Here is a 17,294-nt window from a genome sequence, read left to right as displayed (position 1 = left end):
CTGCTGTGCTGAAGACACCCTTATGGGGCAAGACTTGCGTCAGTGGGGCTTTGGTGCTCACTGAGTCTGCTCCCTGAGTGTGTCCCTTATGGATCTGAGGAGTTGTAATCTGGTTGATCCCACTCTGACCACTTGGTACACTGGCTCTTGAATCTCTAAGGAGGTGCTAATTTAGCCTCTGCCTAAGGCTACCCAGCAGGAGTTACAGGGAGATTTGCAGATTCCTCTTCTTTGTTTGGGGTTTGGAGGTGTCCAGATGAGGCCCAGCTGGGAGGCAGTTAAAGAGCTGCAAGCAGCCAAAACCGGTTTGGCTCAGTGGATAGAGCGTCAGCCTGCAGACTGAAAGGTCCCAGGTTCGATTCCCGTCAAGGGCATGTACCTTGGTTGCGGGCACATCACCAGTAGGGGGTGTGCAGGAGGCGGCTGATCGATGTTTCTCTCTCATCGATGTTTCTAACTCTCTATCTCTCTCCCTTCCTCTCTGTAAAAAAATCAATAAAATATATTAAAAAAAAAAAAAAGAGTGCAAGCAGACAACTGAGTATACGAGCTGATGCACTCGGCACAATTCCTTGAAAAGACCTGGGGAGAGTTACACAATTTAAAGAGGAACCCAAGGAAAAGCCTGGCCTCGGCCCTTTAAGTATTTCTGGGCGGGTGGGTGCTGCTTCATTTCTCTTGCGAAGTGGAGTCACTGGCTCGGACCTCCATGGAGGAAACTGGCCTTTGACAGAAAGACAGGCGCCCTTCGGTTTATCATCTCTTTCTTCAATCAGTGCTTTCTTGGCTCGCGCCCGTGCGGGTGTGTGTGGGGTGTGTGGGGCCGTGATTTAGAGGTGCGGATCCCAGGGTGGCTGGAGCCGCCTGGCCTCTCTCCACCTCATTTCCCTGCTCTTCTCCGTCTGCCAAGTAATTTACTGCCTGAGTCTGTTTCTCATTTAACTTTTACTCCTTTTATCCTCTGTCCCTCTCTACAACCCTTTCCCCCACGGCCAGGAAAGGTCTTGGGATGCCAACCCTGGGGGCACCTTGGCTGTCTGGGGGACCCGGGCTGATGTCTCGCCAACCTTCGGGCACTCAGGGTCCCTGGCTGTCCTCTGCACTCTGTCCTCTGCCATCTGCCTCAGCCCCTGGCAGCCTTGGGAACCACCCTTACAACAGCAGCTTCCGAGCCTGCAGCTCTGCTCCGGGTCTCCTGTGCCACAGCCACACCTTGGCAGGCAGCATGCCACATCCAGCAGTCCCAAAGGCATCTGCCTGAAGGGCGGGGCTCCAGATCCGGGGGCGGGGTTCCAGACCCGGGGGCGGGGCTCAGCAAGGAAGGTGCCCGCAGACGTCTCCTGGCCATTTCAGCCGTGTTGGAGGTGCCACCTGTTCTTGGCAAGGGGAATACTGTCTCGCCACGTCTCTAAACCCACGTGTCTCTAAACCCACGTGTCTCTAAACCCGGACAGTATTTCTAACTGCCCCCAGCCCCAGCCTCCTCCCAGGTCCCTCTGGGCTCTCCTTTCCTGCCCAGCGTGCCCAGGCACTTAGTAGGCACTTGCTAAACACCCGACTAATGGATGCACGTGAGGGAGAGGGACTTAGTGTTGCTGGTTCACCCTTGGCTTCTGAGGGACCTGCTTGGTCTTAACAGCTGCAGTGAGATCCCAAGTCACGGACCGCATTACAGGTGCCGGGGACCGTCCCTGACTCAGGGCTCTGACTGCAGTTCAGGTGGAGGAATGTGCAACTTGGGTCACATCTGGAACTTGGCCACATGTGCAACTTGGCCTAAAGGATGTCAAAGAAAAGATGGGCTATCACATCTGAGCGCTGGCTCTCAGACACCCACATCACTAACTTTCTGGTGGGGGATGAAGTCCAGAGAGAGTGTCTGTGTGGCCTTGTCAAGGACTCTCACTGACCCGGAGAATTCTTTCCAGGTCAAAGCAAAGGGTGGACTTCAAGTTGGCTTCAGGAATCACTTGGGCTTTTATTGTTATTCTTCACCTGAGGTTATTTTTTCCATTGATTTTTACAATGGGCGGGAGGGAGAAGAGAGAGAGAGAAGGAGAGAGAGAGAGAGAGAGAGAGAGAGAGAGAGAGAGAGAGAGAGAGAGAGAGAGAGAGCGAGAGAGAGAGATTGGTTGCCTCCCGGATGTGCCCTGATAAGGGCCGGGATAGAACCTGAAATCCAGGTAGTCGCCCTTGCCCAGGAACTGGACCTGAGACCCTTTAGGGTGTGGCCGGTACTCTAACCACTGAACACATGGGCATGGCCAGGTATTACTTTCTGATTAGCGCCCCTTACGCGGGCGACCATCTCAACTCCAAAATCACACCTGTTGGCGACCTTTTCCGCCGTAGCTCCTCTTCCCGGTTGAGGAGATGCTATGGTCTAATCCATTTCAAGGTTTCTGAACAAACAGCCATAACTATTTAAGCCTCTGCTTTGCCTATTAAGGGAAATGCCATCTAAGATAATTATTTTGCCTCCACCTGACAGGACGATTTACACAGAGGACAGGAGAATGTTAACCTTTGACCCAATTCAGAAACCTCGACCCTAGATGGTCTTTCTCCACCCCACAATGACCCCTGGGGGCCTTTAGGAGGAAAACGCTGGCCGAAGGGGCAACAACCTCCAGCCACTATGGATTGAGCTCCCAGACCAGCACCGCTCAGTTCTCAATGAAGGCTGATTGGAACCTAAACCTATCTCGGTTCCTGCTGTCTGCACGGGGCTCCCCTCCCCTAAGCTGTAAGCACTCTGAGGTCAGGGCCCTCGTCTGATATCGCCCTGCACCCTGGTGGCACCGCTCGCCCAGGAAAGCATGCGCAGTGCTCTCTGAACACGTGACTCCCTGCGGTGTGAGCAGCATTTAGTGTGGTGGGCGTGCAAAGGCCTGGAGGCGGTCCAGGGGTGGACGCCTGACTCCAGCATCTCCTAGTAAGGTGGCCTCAGACCATTCCTGACCCTGCAGGCGCCTGCCCTGCGACCGGGGCCTGATGTTTCGTCCCTTACAGGGCTGGGTATGGGATTGGAGGGAGAGCACGTAAGGTGTCTGGCACGTAGCAGACACTCGATGAACACAGGGCTTTCTTTGTTCTTGCTGTGCGGTGAGTACAAGGAGAGGAATGAGGCTTGCGGAAACGGAGGGTGCTTGGGCCAGCCCGTGCTATCTTCCGGGGATTGCAAGGCCCAAAGTTGGTTTTCTTAGCATCCCCCTCTGAGGACGTGTTCCCAGCATCCCTCTCTCTGAGGGCACATTCCCAGCATCCCTCTCTCTCTGGGGCAGTGATGGCAAACCTATGACACGCGTCTCAGAGGTGACACGCGAACTCATTGTTTTGGTTGATGTTTCTTTGTTAAATGGCATTTAAATATATCAAATAAATATCAAAAATATAAATCTTTGTTTTACTATGGTTGCAAATATCAAAAAATTTCTATATGTGACACGGCACCAGAGTTAAGTTAGGGTTTTTCAAAATGCTGACATGCCGAGATCAAAAGGTTCGCCATCACTGCTGTAGGGCGTGTTCCCAGCATCCCTCTCTCTGAGGGCGTGTTCCCAGCATCCCTCTCTCTGCCAGGTGTCCTCAGGATCCCTCCGTCTGAAAGCTTGTTCCCAGGTTCCTAGCATGACATGGCCCGGGGGTGGGGTGGTGGGGTATTTCTACTGTAAGATCTCGCTATTCATGTTTGAAAATAGGGCTATTTAAGCTCATGTTATGCCTGGGGATACTAATGTGTGAGCTCTTTTGGGAGAAAAATCCCAATAAATTACTCATCAAGATAACATAATGCCTTTGCCCATGTAATTCAGAGTTTAAGTTTCTAAAAATATAGTCTAACTCTATGTTTCCACATGCTCTAGGAATATAACCAACAAGAAGCCCTTAACAAAGGGATATGCATCAGTTTCCCTTCCGTAATAATGGCCACTCCTGGGGGTTGACTAGGTGCCAAGCATCGTGTTAGGCACTGGAGTCCTGACAGCAATGCTGCACGGAACTTACCATTCTCCCAGCTCGCCCTGCGGAAACGGGTTCCGAGAGGGCAAGGAGCTGGCCCGAGGTCCCACAGCCTGTACATAAGAGTCAGGACGGAAGCTCACCGGGGACTGACTTCTATGCTCATGTCACTCCCACTGTCCCGACTGCCTCTGAGAGAAATACTCGGACGATGTGTTGACTAAATACCATAAAGCCATCACCAGCTGCCACGGAAAGCCCAGGGCTGGCCTGACTCTGAACCACCCGCTTGCAGCTGCGGGAGCTCGCCGGGAAGCGGGAAGTGACGGTCCACCGCGGGCTGTGTGTGGGCACAGCTGGCTGCACGGCGCCTGGGTACGGCCCAGGAAGAAAGCACTCCTCACGCAGCATCACGAAGAAAAGCAGCGCGGCCTCGGCTGTCAGCACACAGACCTCAGAGCCCCTCTGCTCAGAGCCACACGGTGCGTTCATCCCAGAATAAACACACGGTCAGTGCCCACGGGCCCTTTAAGCACTAATCACTCCGATTTCGCAAAAAAGCCAGGGCCGGAACCAGCTTCTCACCCAGTTTCCCCACGAAGAACATGCTAACAAGCCAGAGCCCTCCTTCCCTGCCCAGCTTCTTAAGTTGTTTGGACCGTGACCACGAAACTGTGCAACTGGCTTACCTGTGCACACAGTAGAGCAAAGATTCAAAAAACAAGGCGTGCACCGACTAGGTGGCACGCGCGTGCGTGTCTCTACTTCCTGTTTTGCTGTCACAGGCCCACACAGTGACTTGAGGACGGCTCCGCACCCCAGGAGGGAGCAGTGGCTGCAGTGTGAAGGCGCTGGTCTAGGAAACAGGAGAATGGGGGTCCCTACCTCCGGGGCGATGTAATCTGGGGTCCCACAGAAGGTTCTGGTCGTGACGCCGTCCATCATGTGCTCCTTGCACATCCCGAAGTCGGCGATCTTGATGTGCCCCTCCGAGTCCAGCATGACGTTGTCTAACTTCAGGTCCCTGTGGGGAAGGGGCATAGTGTCAGTGCCCTGCCCACCGCGTGCGGAGCACGGTTCGCTCTGCAGCTACTGAGGTGCATCTCTGACGAGCTGCCGCCTCAATGGCACATGAACTACAAGTACCAGGGGAGTCGGGACCAGAAACTACTATTTTTTCATCTCCAGTGCCTAATACACACAGTGCCCAGGACACAGCAAGTTCTTAATGGATGGGTGTTAAATGAACGACTAAATGGCCAAACTAGTTTGTCCCCAACCATTGGCTGCACGAGGGAATCACCAGAGACTCCGAGTTAGCAGATCTGGGACAGGCCAGTCGTCCAATTTAGTTGCATCCCACGCAGAGGGGTCTGACCCAGGTGTGCAGACCGCAGGTACAGCACCACCCGACAGGTCCCAACCGTGTCCCCCCTCTCCTGCCTCGGACCACAGGCCCTTTCCATCTCTCTCCACGCAATGCTGGAAGACATTCTTCTCCCTTTGGCACCAGACCTTCGCAACAGCTGACAGCCGGAAGGATTTAACTCAGGAGCGTTTCCCTGGCCTCTCCCCTCTTCCCCATGTCCTCATCCAGCTGAGCGTCTCACAGAAATCCTGTTTCCATCGCCCTCTGACCTTCCTCCCGCATCCAAGGCAGAGGGGGAGTGGTCGGTGGAAAGAAAAGCACGTTTTCTTGTGGGAAGCAGAAAGGAGACGAGTACGTGAGGTCCTGAGAACAGAAGGTGGTTCCGATCGCCCGGAGGGTCCCAGCAGGGATCTGTTGCCTGGGGGGTCATGGACTCCACAAAGTCCCCATCCCAGAATTACACGCCCACAGAGACCCAGGGGTCCAGCCAAATGCTCAACTGCACGGAGGGTGGGGGAGTTTCGCCACGCACCTGTAAATGATTCCTCGTTTATGAAGGAAGAATAGGCCGATGGAAATCTCTGCTGCATAGAATCTGCGAGAGGAAAAGCTGGTCAGGCTCCTCTGGACTCCAGGAGACTTGGTCCCTGTCCCACCCAGTCCCGGCGCCGGGGAAGTGAGATTGTCACAGATAGCGTCACCCCACGCCTGCTTTTCCAGCCCCCCGCCCCTCCCTCTGCTGTTCATCGCTCCAATTGCCCCTACAGATGACACAGCTAATAAAACCAACCAGATGGGTTTAGCTCCTGCCCAGAAACAAGCACTTCTCGTCTGGGGCAGGTGGGCAGGTAACTTATAAGAGAATTTCCGACTACAATCTTTGTTCAAAAAAATTTTTTTAAATATATTTTTTATTTATTTCAGAGAGGGAGAGAGAGAGAAACATCAATGATGAGAGAGAATCATGGATCGGCTGCTTCCTGCACACCCTACTCTGAAGATTGAGCTAGGAACCGGGCATGCGCCCTGCCCAGGAATCGAACCCTGACCTCCCGGTTCCTGGGTTGACACTTAACCACTGAGCCACACCGGCTGGGCCCTAATACAATCTCTTAAAGAGCAGCTGTTAGTCCAGCTGGTATGACTTAATGGTTGAGTGGCAACCCAGGAACCAGGGGGTCAGGGTTTCGATTCCATTCAGGGCACATGCCTGGGTTGTGGGCTCAATCCCCAGTAGGGGGCGTGCAGGAGGCAGCTGACCCATGATTCTCTCTCATCATTGATGGTTCTCTCTTGCCCTCTCCCTTCCTTTCTCTAAAACCAATCAATATATATATTTTTTAAAAGAGTGGCTGTTAGACTGCTCTTTGCCAGAGCCGATGGGGACTGCGGCAGAGCCGATTTCCACGTTTCTCCTCGTGAACAGAATACATCAGTGTTAAACACACGGTTATTCCTGGAAGACGAAGCGGAGTGTGTGGTGAGCTCCTGAGCTGGATTCCTCACCCCCACCTCTACCCCAAGCGCCGGGATAAGTGGGACACACGCCGACTCATGCCCGAGTTTACCCGTCTAAATAATTCATAATAGAAAGCAGCGGCTGCCGTCACTTCAGGATCATTCGTAGGTGCCTGTCTAACACGCAGGATAAACGCTGAGAGATGTTTTAAATTGGTATCGTATTCAGGAAGCTCTGAAGTCTGAGGAGCCACAGAACTGCCTGTGCGCACATCGACCCAGGAGGCCTAGGTGAGCACAGATGTCTGCGTGAGCCGAGAAAACCCAACCACAAGGACCAAACCCCTCACGTGTGTGTGTGTGTGTGTGTGTGTGTGTGTGTGTGTGTGTGTGTGTATGGTGGGGGAGGGAGGCTGGTGGGAGAGGGGAGAGATCCGAGAGAAATAAGAGATGGATTATCGGCGGCTTGGACAATATTCTTCGGGCTTTTCTATCTTTTTAAAAATAAAACCTTCCTGGCAACACAAATACAATGAAAGGGGACTGGCCCTCTCTGTCACTTTATAACACAGGGTGGCTATTCCGTGCCATGCTCTTTAGCTCAGCCTCACTTGGCAATCCGAGCATGCCCAGGCTTTCTGACGGACAGCACGAGCGAGGGCATAAGGGCAGGCGTTTCTGAAAACGGAGGAGAATGAAACTCGCCTCCACGTTTTCTACGCTTGCTAGCGGACTTCCCCCGCGGCCTGCACCACCTTCCCCGGGGCAGGCCCTGCACACAGGCCAGCGTCTCCAACTCAACTCTCCCATGAACGTCAGCCAGAGTCCCATGAACACGTGCAGACGGGACCCCTCGGGACACATGCCGCCGGCGTCCCCGTGGAGGGGAAGGAAGTGCTGTGTGTTCAGCTTTGCTCCCTGTGCTGCCTGGGGCTTCCTGGCCCCAGAGAAGGGGGATGCCTTCTCAGGCACCCACGCCTGTCCTCTGGTCAGAATCCTCTCCATCTTTCCCTGGAGCCGGTCTCTCTCCCACGTGGCTGATGCGCATCCCGGCATCCCAGGCGCGTCCCAATGAAACCTTCCAACGGAGCTCCCGATTCCCCCCTAACCCCCTCCTCCTGGCTGGCTGCCCACACGCCCCCTCCACCCCCCCGCCAAATGGGGCGTCACACGAAGAGGCTTCTCTCTGCTCACCCCCACAGTCGCCACGTCTGGTTCTCTTCCTCCAGAGACTTCTCAAACACACGAGTCCCTCCACTTTGTTCTCTGCTCTCCATAGATTTCACCAGCCACACCGCCCTCCCATCTCCCCCTCTTGGTGGTGACACCTACCTTCCCATCCCCTGGCCTGGCACCCACTGGGCGTGTCACCCGAGTACCCCCTCCACTGCCCCTCCACATCCTGAGCCTCTGGGATGGGCAATCCCCAGGATGCTCTTCCCTCACCCCCCGCATTTTGGGGGTTTGCATGGTGTCCTGGGCCACCTTTAATGTTATGGCAACGCGTTAAAATTGTCGAGTGAGTCCCCCCACTCCGGCCAGAGGGTGAGCTCCCAGGGCAGGGGCCACTCATGCCTTCACCGGCCCGCTGCCTGGGGCGTGGTGGGTGCACATGACCACAAGTCCAGTAACTGAGGGGCAGAGGGGCTGAGCCAACGAACAAGGGCGGACGGCGCTCGCATCCCCACTTACAAGAAGCACATAACCCTCTCCTTAGGACACACGGAGATGGACCCCGCCAATAAACCTCCCCCCCACCCCCGAAGTGACAGCCCTCCCTCCCCTGAACTGAGCAGAGCCCACCTGCATCTCACTCAGCCAGGAGCTCCCAGCTGGGGCTGCTGTGTGTCTAAACTAAGGGACTTAAACAAAATACTCACACTGCTTGTGGCTCCTTAAATTTTCCTACTTGCTGGATGTGGTACATGAGGTCCCCGCCGTTGACGTATTCCATGACGAAGTACAGCCGATCCTGAAGGCCAAGTGCGACAGGTGAGCTGAGTCGGGGGAAGGCGCCCCTCACGCTTCCCAGACCGGCGTGGTTTTCTCTTAGGGAAGCATGGGCCACGCTGACAGTCCGCTCAGGGCCGCCCTTCGACACGTCTCTTCCCAAGTGAAGAGTAAGTCACGGACCTACTGCGTGAGGACCCTGGGGAGGTGGTCAGTACCTAACTCGGATGTCACGGCCCCTCTGGTCACGTATGCTCCCTGTGACAGTCATGGCCTCAAATGGTCTACCCTTTGCTCCCACACACAGAACACTGTCCTACGTTAGGGACGACTGAGGAATCCATAGGGGCCAATTATTTAGTTTCAACCAGTGTTTCTGCTTTGCACTAAGAGGCATGCAAGAGCAATGCAGTCATATATTTAGCTGGGTGCTTCTGAACACAAACCCGGAGAGTCAGGTTGGGCGTATGCATTACAAATGCTCAACCACATTTACTGTGGGGGAGGGGACCGCATGGAGGGGCGAATCAAAAGCACTTTGGCATCCATAATATGCCCATGTGGTTCTGATGTCCCCTCTTACTGGTATGCTAAGCACTGGCCCCAGGAAGGGCACACATCATAGAACCAAATAAATGTGCATACGTCTGAGGGCAGTGTGCTGGGACAGAGGGGAGATGGAGTGGGGGTCGCAGGGACAGCACGCCCAGCTGACAGCTGGCCTCTGTTCCCTTCTAGAAAACATCACCATTTCAGAGGTTATGAAACACTGAAGTGTTGCCCAGGGAAGGAGAAATGATGAAGCTGCTGCCACCAGGCAGGAAACGGCTCCGGGAGCTTCCTTCTCCAGCCTCGCCGTTATGAACTTTAATTTAATCTTTATTTCTCTGCTTTGTAGCGTTCTGGAGCTTAATCAGCGTAACCAGGGTTACAGGATCCGGGCTGGGATTCAAGACGCGGCTCTCCCTTCCTCGCACATTGTCTCTCTCTCCTCAGTGCTACTCGGATGCTGCTGGGAGCGGGGAGCTGCCCGCCCGGGCCCTAGCGCGAGGCGGGCACATGATGGCCGCGCCTGGCTCTGCACCCCACGTCTGATCTTGTGCGGCTGCACTGCCATTGTGAGATTTTAAAATCCAAGAGCTTTAAGGGGGCGCCTCCCGACAGATTTTTAAAGGGAGACAGGAAACAGAAAGTCAATTTCTGGCTGAGGGAGTTGTAACCACCACAGTAACATTACAATGACTGATGATTGAGCCCTATCTTAGCGAGGAGAGTGGCTGAGCAGTGGGGATGCTGCACTGGAAGCCACCTCCGAGTTCCTATTTCTTGCAGGCCACCTGCAAGCACCACACCAGGGCCCGGGTCCGCCACTAGCTGATTAGTGCTCCGGAATATTCTCTGTCCTCTGCCTAGGACAGGGCTTAGCAAACTTTCTCCTTAAAGGGCCAGACAGTCAATACTGTAGGTTGTGTGCGTGTTTTGCCACTACCCAACTCTGCCTTCGTAGCAGGAAGGCGGCCACTGACGACAGTGACTGTCTGGGCCTGGTTGTGCTCCAAGACACCTTCTCATGGCGCTGACACCTGAACTCCATCTACCTTTTACATGGCACGAAATAGAATTCTTATTGCTTCTTAAACCTTTCTTAGAGCTCATAGGCTGAACAGTACAGGCCAGATTGCCCACCCCTGCTGTGTGCACTGAAAAGGAACACACTCTTTTACAAAACCGAGCCTCCAAAGGTCCCCAGGCAACGCTGGGCAGCTGGCTGGCTGGCCTGCTACCGAGCCAGCACTCTGAGTTATCTTATTGTTGCTCCATCTTGAAGTCCCAGCACATTGCCTGGCAGGAAGAAAACCTTTGATGCAAATGTTTGCTGAATTAAATGGAACGAATGCCAAGTCTCTAAGTAGGGCACCCCACCGGGAGGGGATGCTCCGAACTGACCGCGGCACCAGGCAGAGGGGCTGTCCCCGGTTGCCTCTGCCGGGCGGAGAAGGCTCAGGGCTGAGCGGTCTCCAACCTTCTCTGCAAAGTAAGGTGGGTAGGATGGTGCGTGGGCTCGGGGCGGCCCAAGCACGCGGTGTGCAGGGTCCTTACCACCGTCTGGAAGCAGGAGTGCAGCTGCGTCAGGAACGGGGGCTTGTCCAGCAGGGCCAGCACGCGCTTCTCCACCATGGTGCACTCCACGTCGTCGTCCTGGATCACCACATCCTTCTTCAGGATCTTGATGGCGTAGAGTTCTTCTGTGCCCTTCCTGTCCGCCAGCATCACCTGAGAGCAGAGGAGGGGCCGCCTGAGACCGGCTGGGGGCAGGGGGCAGCCCAGTCGGTGAGACAGTGTGTGCAATGATGGACGCGTGTGACGTGAAAGCATTCATAACGCTCCACTTGATGTGCAAACTATGAAACATCGCAGGTCACTGCCAATTAAATCCCTCCCGCATGTGGCCGTTTCTTTTAAGGCGGCCAGATTTGCACCCTGTGCAGGCTGTCGCCACACGATGGCGCTGTTGCGGCTGCTAATAGGAATACATGACATTATCAGCGTTGGGGTGGGACTGTGCATTTCCAGAGAGCAGCCTGAGGGCAAAAAGGGACTGACTTTCATAAGCTTCTCATGAGCCAGGAACCAAGACAAAGAAGCAGGCAGGGCAGCAATGAGCTCCTGCAGGTAGGGTGAGATTTGGGGCCAGAAAAGCCAAATGCGGACACACAGGCTGAAGACACCCAGCTCGGTATCTCATAATAATTCCATTCACTTACTACAAGTCAACGCTTAATTTCCAGGCGTGAAAGCTATTCACTCGGCCAACACCGTGGAGCACCCACTCTGCTCCGAGCACCGAGATGCACGGTGCTGCATGGCGACCCTCTGATGTAGTTGTTTGTAATGAAATAAGGTGGGAAGCACTTGAGACGCAGGGACAGGGAGCAGGGGAACCTGCAAGGCTGCTCCGGAAGCGCCAGGAGGAACGAGCTGACCCGGCACGCGGGACGAAGGCCTGGCTGCGGCAGGGGCCAGGCCCTCCTTCTTACCTTTCCAAAACTCCCCTTCCCCAGCACCATGAGGAAATTGAAGTCGGTGAGCTTCACGCGGTCCAGGTTGTTGGAAAGTCTCCTGTCTGGCGAGGGGCCATACGCTCTGTTCCCAGCGGGGCCAAGCTTGGCTTTCTGAACAAGAGACAGGGACACACAGTCAGACATTCCTTCCCCGGGAAAAGACAGACAGGGAACACTGTGACCAGGCTTGATGCCTCTGGGAGGGGGTAGGGGGGAGGCGGCGAGAAGGGGGGCGAGGGGCCTGAGGAGACATACCTATTCCCACTCACTGGCTGTACTCACCCGGAAGGCAACACTTGCCAAGTGCCCAGAAGCCGCCCTGACCTATGCAGAGACAACTCTCTGGTTAACCAAGGACCAAGTCAGGGGTTCTGCCCAGGGCAGGCTGGGTCTCACCCCGGGATACAGACATAACGGCTGGGGAAGGGGGGGCTTCACACAGTTACCACGTGAGGAAAGGAATAAACTGTGCGCTGATGTTTTCCTTATTGGTAGGTTTTCCAACAGAAGGTTCCCCTGCAGAAGGAAACCGTACCCCTGCCAAAAGGGAGACCACGACCCCTGGAGAGGAACCTCCATGGCAAGCTGTGGGGATGATGCATTGCTCCTTTAAGAGGCACAGTAACACCCAGTGGGTGGGCTCAGTGGTTGAGCATCCATCCATAAACCGAGAGGTCACTGTTCGATTCCCGGCTACATGGGTTACATGCTCGGGTTGCGGGCTCGATCCCTGGTAGGGGGCGTGCAGGAGGCAGCCAATCGATGATTCTCTCTCATCATCGATGCTTCTCTCTCTCCCTCTCTCTTCCCCTCTGAAATCAATAAAAACATATTTTATAAAAAAAAACCCGGTCTATATAAGGATCAAACCTCATGGCCTGGATGCATGCTCAGAGGGGCTGAGCAGCCCAGTTAAACAGAGATATTAAAACACGGGGTGGGGGGAGTAGAAAAAAACAAAATGGGCCCTACTTTTCTGCTTTAAGGTCAAAAGCATTGAGTACAGCTGAACTCAACCCCTGTTGGCAGCATATGTGGGAGGTGGACTTAGCGGCCGCAGGGAACACGGATGCTCTGTAACCACAGAGCCTGCACTGCCATGACACATAGACGGCCTCCCCTCCGACAGAGGATGGCAGGCCATTTAAGACAGACTTGCCAGGAAAGCCAGGACTCGGGTCCCACCAGAGCCGCCCTCAACCTCAGGACCAGCCCGTCCTCCCAGTGGCTGCCCTGGGCCAGTCCCACGTTGAGAGACTTTCTGGGTTGTGTCTAACTTTAAATGACTAACCGGGAAGTTCGAGTTTGAGAGGAGAACGCCGGCTAAGCCACTCTATCATGCTCTTCTGATTTACAAAAAGAAAACGTTATCAGAAAGAGGCACAAAGAGATGACGTTTATGTTATCAGGAGTGCCGTCCGCAGCAACATCTGAAAAGACCCAAATGCCGCGGACTCGCTGCTCTGGGTGCTCTAAGCAGCTGCGGAGCGTGCACACCTGTAACTCAGGGGGACGCTGCGATGGGCCGGGCCAGGCCAGGGGTTCTGCCTCACCGGCACTCCTAACCGTCCCCCGCCTTCAACACTCTTCAATGCCAGGGCCGAGAAGGGGGCACGTGGGCGGTGGGGGCGCCTCCACACTGAGACGGGCCTTTTCGCCCAGGCACGTGGGGGCTGTAACCCAACCAGGGCTCTGGTTCCCACGGGGCGGAGAGAAAAAGCTGAGTCCTCACACAGGACGAGGAGACAGACGCTTGGCTGGGCTCTGCCTCTGCCCGGAGCCCCTGCCACGCCCCAGCCCTCTGTCCCGGCCACGCCAGCTTCGCTCCTGCCGTGGGTCTTCGGTTCTTCTTCCCGTCGGAGCCAGGCCCTCACGATCCCCACAAAACCCAGCTCAAACCTTGCCTCTCAGTCTCCCTAGTGCCAGACTGGACCTAAGGCTACCAGGCCACCTTCCAAGGAACGGGACAATCCTGGATTCTGAGTGGCTAACTCATGGCCAGTAAGCCATGCTGGGTTTTAGCCTAATTTTTAAAAAAGCATGCAAAATCTTCAGTAGTTGAAGTCATTTTATTTTACAGCACTATGTACCATGGCTTCCGTTTTTCTTTTCTCTTTTAAAATGTCCTTTGCCATTTTAATAAGTCGGGGTTGTGGGGATGAGCAGTGTTCTCCCATCAGGAAACTCACTCATTAATAACTGACACACACCTCCTCTTACACAACAGTTATTCCTGAAAAGTCACAACGGTTTGCCGCCATCGAAGGCATGCCCACCTTAAAGGACTCCTGTGCTGCTGTCTCTGTAAAGTACATCACAACAAGTGAACCGGACGGCACCTCCACCCCTCGATTCTTGGAGGTGGGGTGGAGGCGTGGGGGTGCGTTTAAAGCCCATGTTTGGATTGCGAGAGGCTCTGCAGCTCACTGTGGGGGATTTTTCAAATTAAACATGAGCGGTGGATGCGCCAAACTACAACGCCGGGTCGCTACGAGGGGTCGGATTGTGGGGGATGTTCGTTTTCTATTTGGTTGGGCCATGTAACTGATGAGATGGGACTGTCTGTCTGACAGTAATGGCAATTCCAAATGGTTTCACTTAATACCATAGCTACTCTGCAATGCTGGGGTTTTGCATAATGACGATGTATTATCTGCGGGATGTGGGAAGACAGAATGAAGACCCGGGGAAAGTGTGGATTCCTAAGTCACCAGCCACTGATATGACAGCGCCCAAGAGACAGAACTCTTCAGTAGGAACCTAACCCCAACGAGTCATTACCGTGAGAATGCAGAGACGAAGAATTCCAGGTCTCCCAGAGGTCCATCCTATGACCAGAGAGCCTTTGGGTGACCCCCTGAAGAATGCTGGACTCTTCAACTCCATTCCACTATCCCTGCGTCCGTTCCTACCTATTCTGAGAATGTCTCCGGCAATGCTGTGTCCTCTTGCCGAATAGAAAACACAGCTTGGAAGAACGTATTGATCAAAGATGTCTGCAAAGTGTAGAGAGAGGAACCGGGAACAATGGAAGCTTCTTTCTAAGATCCCGAGGGTGGACGGCCAACGGCGACCAACCACAGGAGCAGACGAATACTGTGGGTTTCTTCTAAACTTTCCTCCCAACGATGAAAATGCTCTGTGTTCAGGGCTCTTCCCAAGAGCCCTAGCAATAGGAGGCGGATGGCGTTTCGGTGCCACCCCATGGGTAACAGAAACAGCGATGCCATGGACAACCGGGACCTCAGCACAGCGCCTTGCATCTAAGGTAGCCGTTCACCTGCAGCCACGGCAGCGTTAGCTCAGGGAAGTCACGTGGCTCCTGGAGCCGACAACCACAAAGGATCCGGGAGGTGTTTCAGTGGCTCCGTTAACGGAGTGCAGCCGCGCCTGTGTCTCTCTAACCGGCTATGAGTCCCGGAGCCTGTTACCTCCTACTCAGCCACCGGGCAACGGATTAAGATTCTGCTCCTTTACGGCCATCCTGGCCTCCTGGGGAGCACGCCTGGGTGAACAAAATGCCTGCTGGTTGCTGGCTAAGGTTTCATCTCCTGGAACACACCGAGCCTGCTTGTCGCCCAGGGCCTTCGCACTCCGTGCTTCCTCTGACCCGTGCAGGCCCAGGGCGTGCTCCCATCTCTGCTCGGGCGACGCTTTGAGCCTGAGCTTCCCCACCCGCCCTGGTCAGCGCGGCACCCTGTCCCTCCTCACGACCTGTTATATATATTTTCCTTTCTCCCCGCGCCGGGAGGCACGCAGGGTGCTCATCTGCGCTGTGCACGGATGTGGCGCCGGAGCCCAGCAGAGCGCCTGGGGCAGGGCCCTCAAACACTTTTAGAGCAAGTGGGTGAAGGGACACAGCGGAAGGCAGTCCGTTTTCATAGAAAGCGTTTTGAAAGGAAGAATGGTTGCCCTTACGTAATTTGTACCACAACGCTGCTTTTCGTTATACGTAACAGATGCTCATTTTAGAAAACCTAACAGGCACGGATGAGGAAAAAGAGAAGATGGTTTTAAATAGCCATCATTTTATCACCCAGAGAACATCATCATTACCGTGTTGGTGGATATTCTTCTTCTCATTCTCGTTTTCATGTTTCCTTCTCTGACATATATAGGATAGTTATGTTGTGTGTGGCCCCTTTTCCCCTTCAGGTGACGTGGGCTTTTTATGTATGAGCACTCTGGTGACGGCACATGCCCCGCTGTGGGCTCCCTGCGGCTGACTGAACCAGTCCCCTCCCGTTGGACAGCTCGCTTGTCCCCGGTTTTCCTGTTTTCGATCACTGTTGCCGATGAACATGGACACCCCTGGTCTCCCCAGGACAGATTCCTGATGTGGAAACTCCGGGGCGAAAAGGGTTAGTGGTGCAAAGACTGGTGGACGAGGCCAGATCTCTTCTCCTGACCCTGCAGAGTCAAAGGGGGAAACCCCAAGGGTCGGCCTCCCTCCTGAAGGCGGGACCTTGGTTCCTTTTGGGTCTCGTCTCTAATCTCATGACTGGAAGTTCTAACAGGACTTCTCTTTCAGGTTGGGCGATCCAATCCACAGCTCTGACCTGGAGGCACGGGGCCCAGGGACAACGGTGGCAACACCTGTGTTTCCTCCTGGAGTGGGTTCACAGGTGACCAGCACTTCATAGAGTGCATCCCTCTTTCTCCCGCTGGCACCTGCTGGGGGAGGGGGGGAGTTCCTCGGAACCAGACGGTCAGCGTAGGAGGGCCCTTGGGAAGGTTGGACCTGCCTTTGGTGCAGGTGGAGACACAGGCCTAGAGAACTAGCTCCACTGCCTGCCACTGCACAGGGGCGTGGCCGTGCCGGGGGAGGAAGACCGGAATGCGATGTCCTCTGTATCCGTCCTTGAAACAGGGCCGTGCATCTCCCTGCAGAGGACCGTGCCCCTGTGCGAAGAGCTGCTCCACCCGGGGTGTCGTCTTTAACCCACAGCACAGGGTGAGGGAGCTTTTAGTATCTGAGAGGAAGTTGGAGATAAGCTAAGCGAGGCCGCCCACTTTACAGAGGAGGAGACTGAGGCCAAGGGGGCTCAGTGATGTGTCTAAACCAGTCCTCCTGCCTGGGCTCCTGGCCAGAAGGTAGGTAAATATGAAAGGACAAGTAATAAATTTTGGGGGTTTTGCAAACCAAGCACTGTCCCTGTTGTCCTACGCGAACGAATGAGTGAAGGGGAATGTCTATGTCCCAGTAAGACCTTAAATTACAAACAGGCAGCAGCCAGAATTTGCCTGGCAGACTCCAATTTGCCTACCCCAGCCCTAGATCATGCAGTTCTCCAGTGTATTCATCCTCATTTGCAATTAGATTTAAGTAAAACTTCTGTATTTCATTGCTAACTTATCAGAACAGCCCCAATTAAGAACCTGAAATGCACTTGAATTAAATTATGACCCAGTCTGCTCCGTGAGGTGCAGTTTGCTGACAGGCCCTGGAAAAAGCTGCCTGCCGGCCAGACAGCACAGGGAGCAGCACTTAC

The 17,294-nt window shown here is 54.5% G+C and overlaps 1 protein-coding gene across 1 annotated transcript in view; it reads right to left on the bottom strand.

Annotated features, from left to right (window-relative positions):
* The window catches only part of PRKCA (protein kinase C alpha), a 276,998-nt gene that overhangs the window by 22,589 nt on the left and 237,115 nt on the right, over positions 1-17,294 (bottom strand). The window contains 5 exon segments of the mRNA XM_006776670.2: positions 4,849-4,987; positions 5,865-5,927; positions 8,671-8,762; positions 10,841-11,014; positions 11,779-11,913. Of these exon segments, the coding sequence (XP_006776733.1) occupies positions 4,849-4,987; positions 5,865-5,927; positions 8,671-8,762; positions 10,841-11,014; positions 11,779-11,913 (603 nt within the window).

The sequence above is a fragment of the Myotis davidii genome, unplaced genomic scaffold (assembly GCF_000327345.1).
Source record: "Myotis davidii unplaced genomic scaffold, ASM32734v1 scaffold69, whole genome shotgun sequence".
NCBI classification, from domain to species: Eukaryota; Metazoa; Chordata; class Mammalia; order Chiroptera; family Vespertilionidae; genus Myotis; species Myotis davidii.
This window is presented reverse-complemented; position numbering and strand designations above follow the sequence as displayed.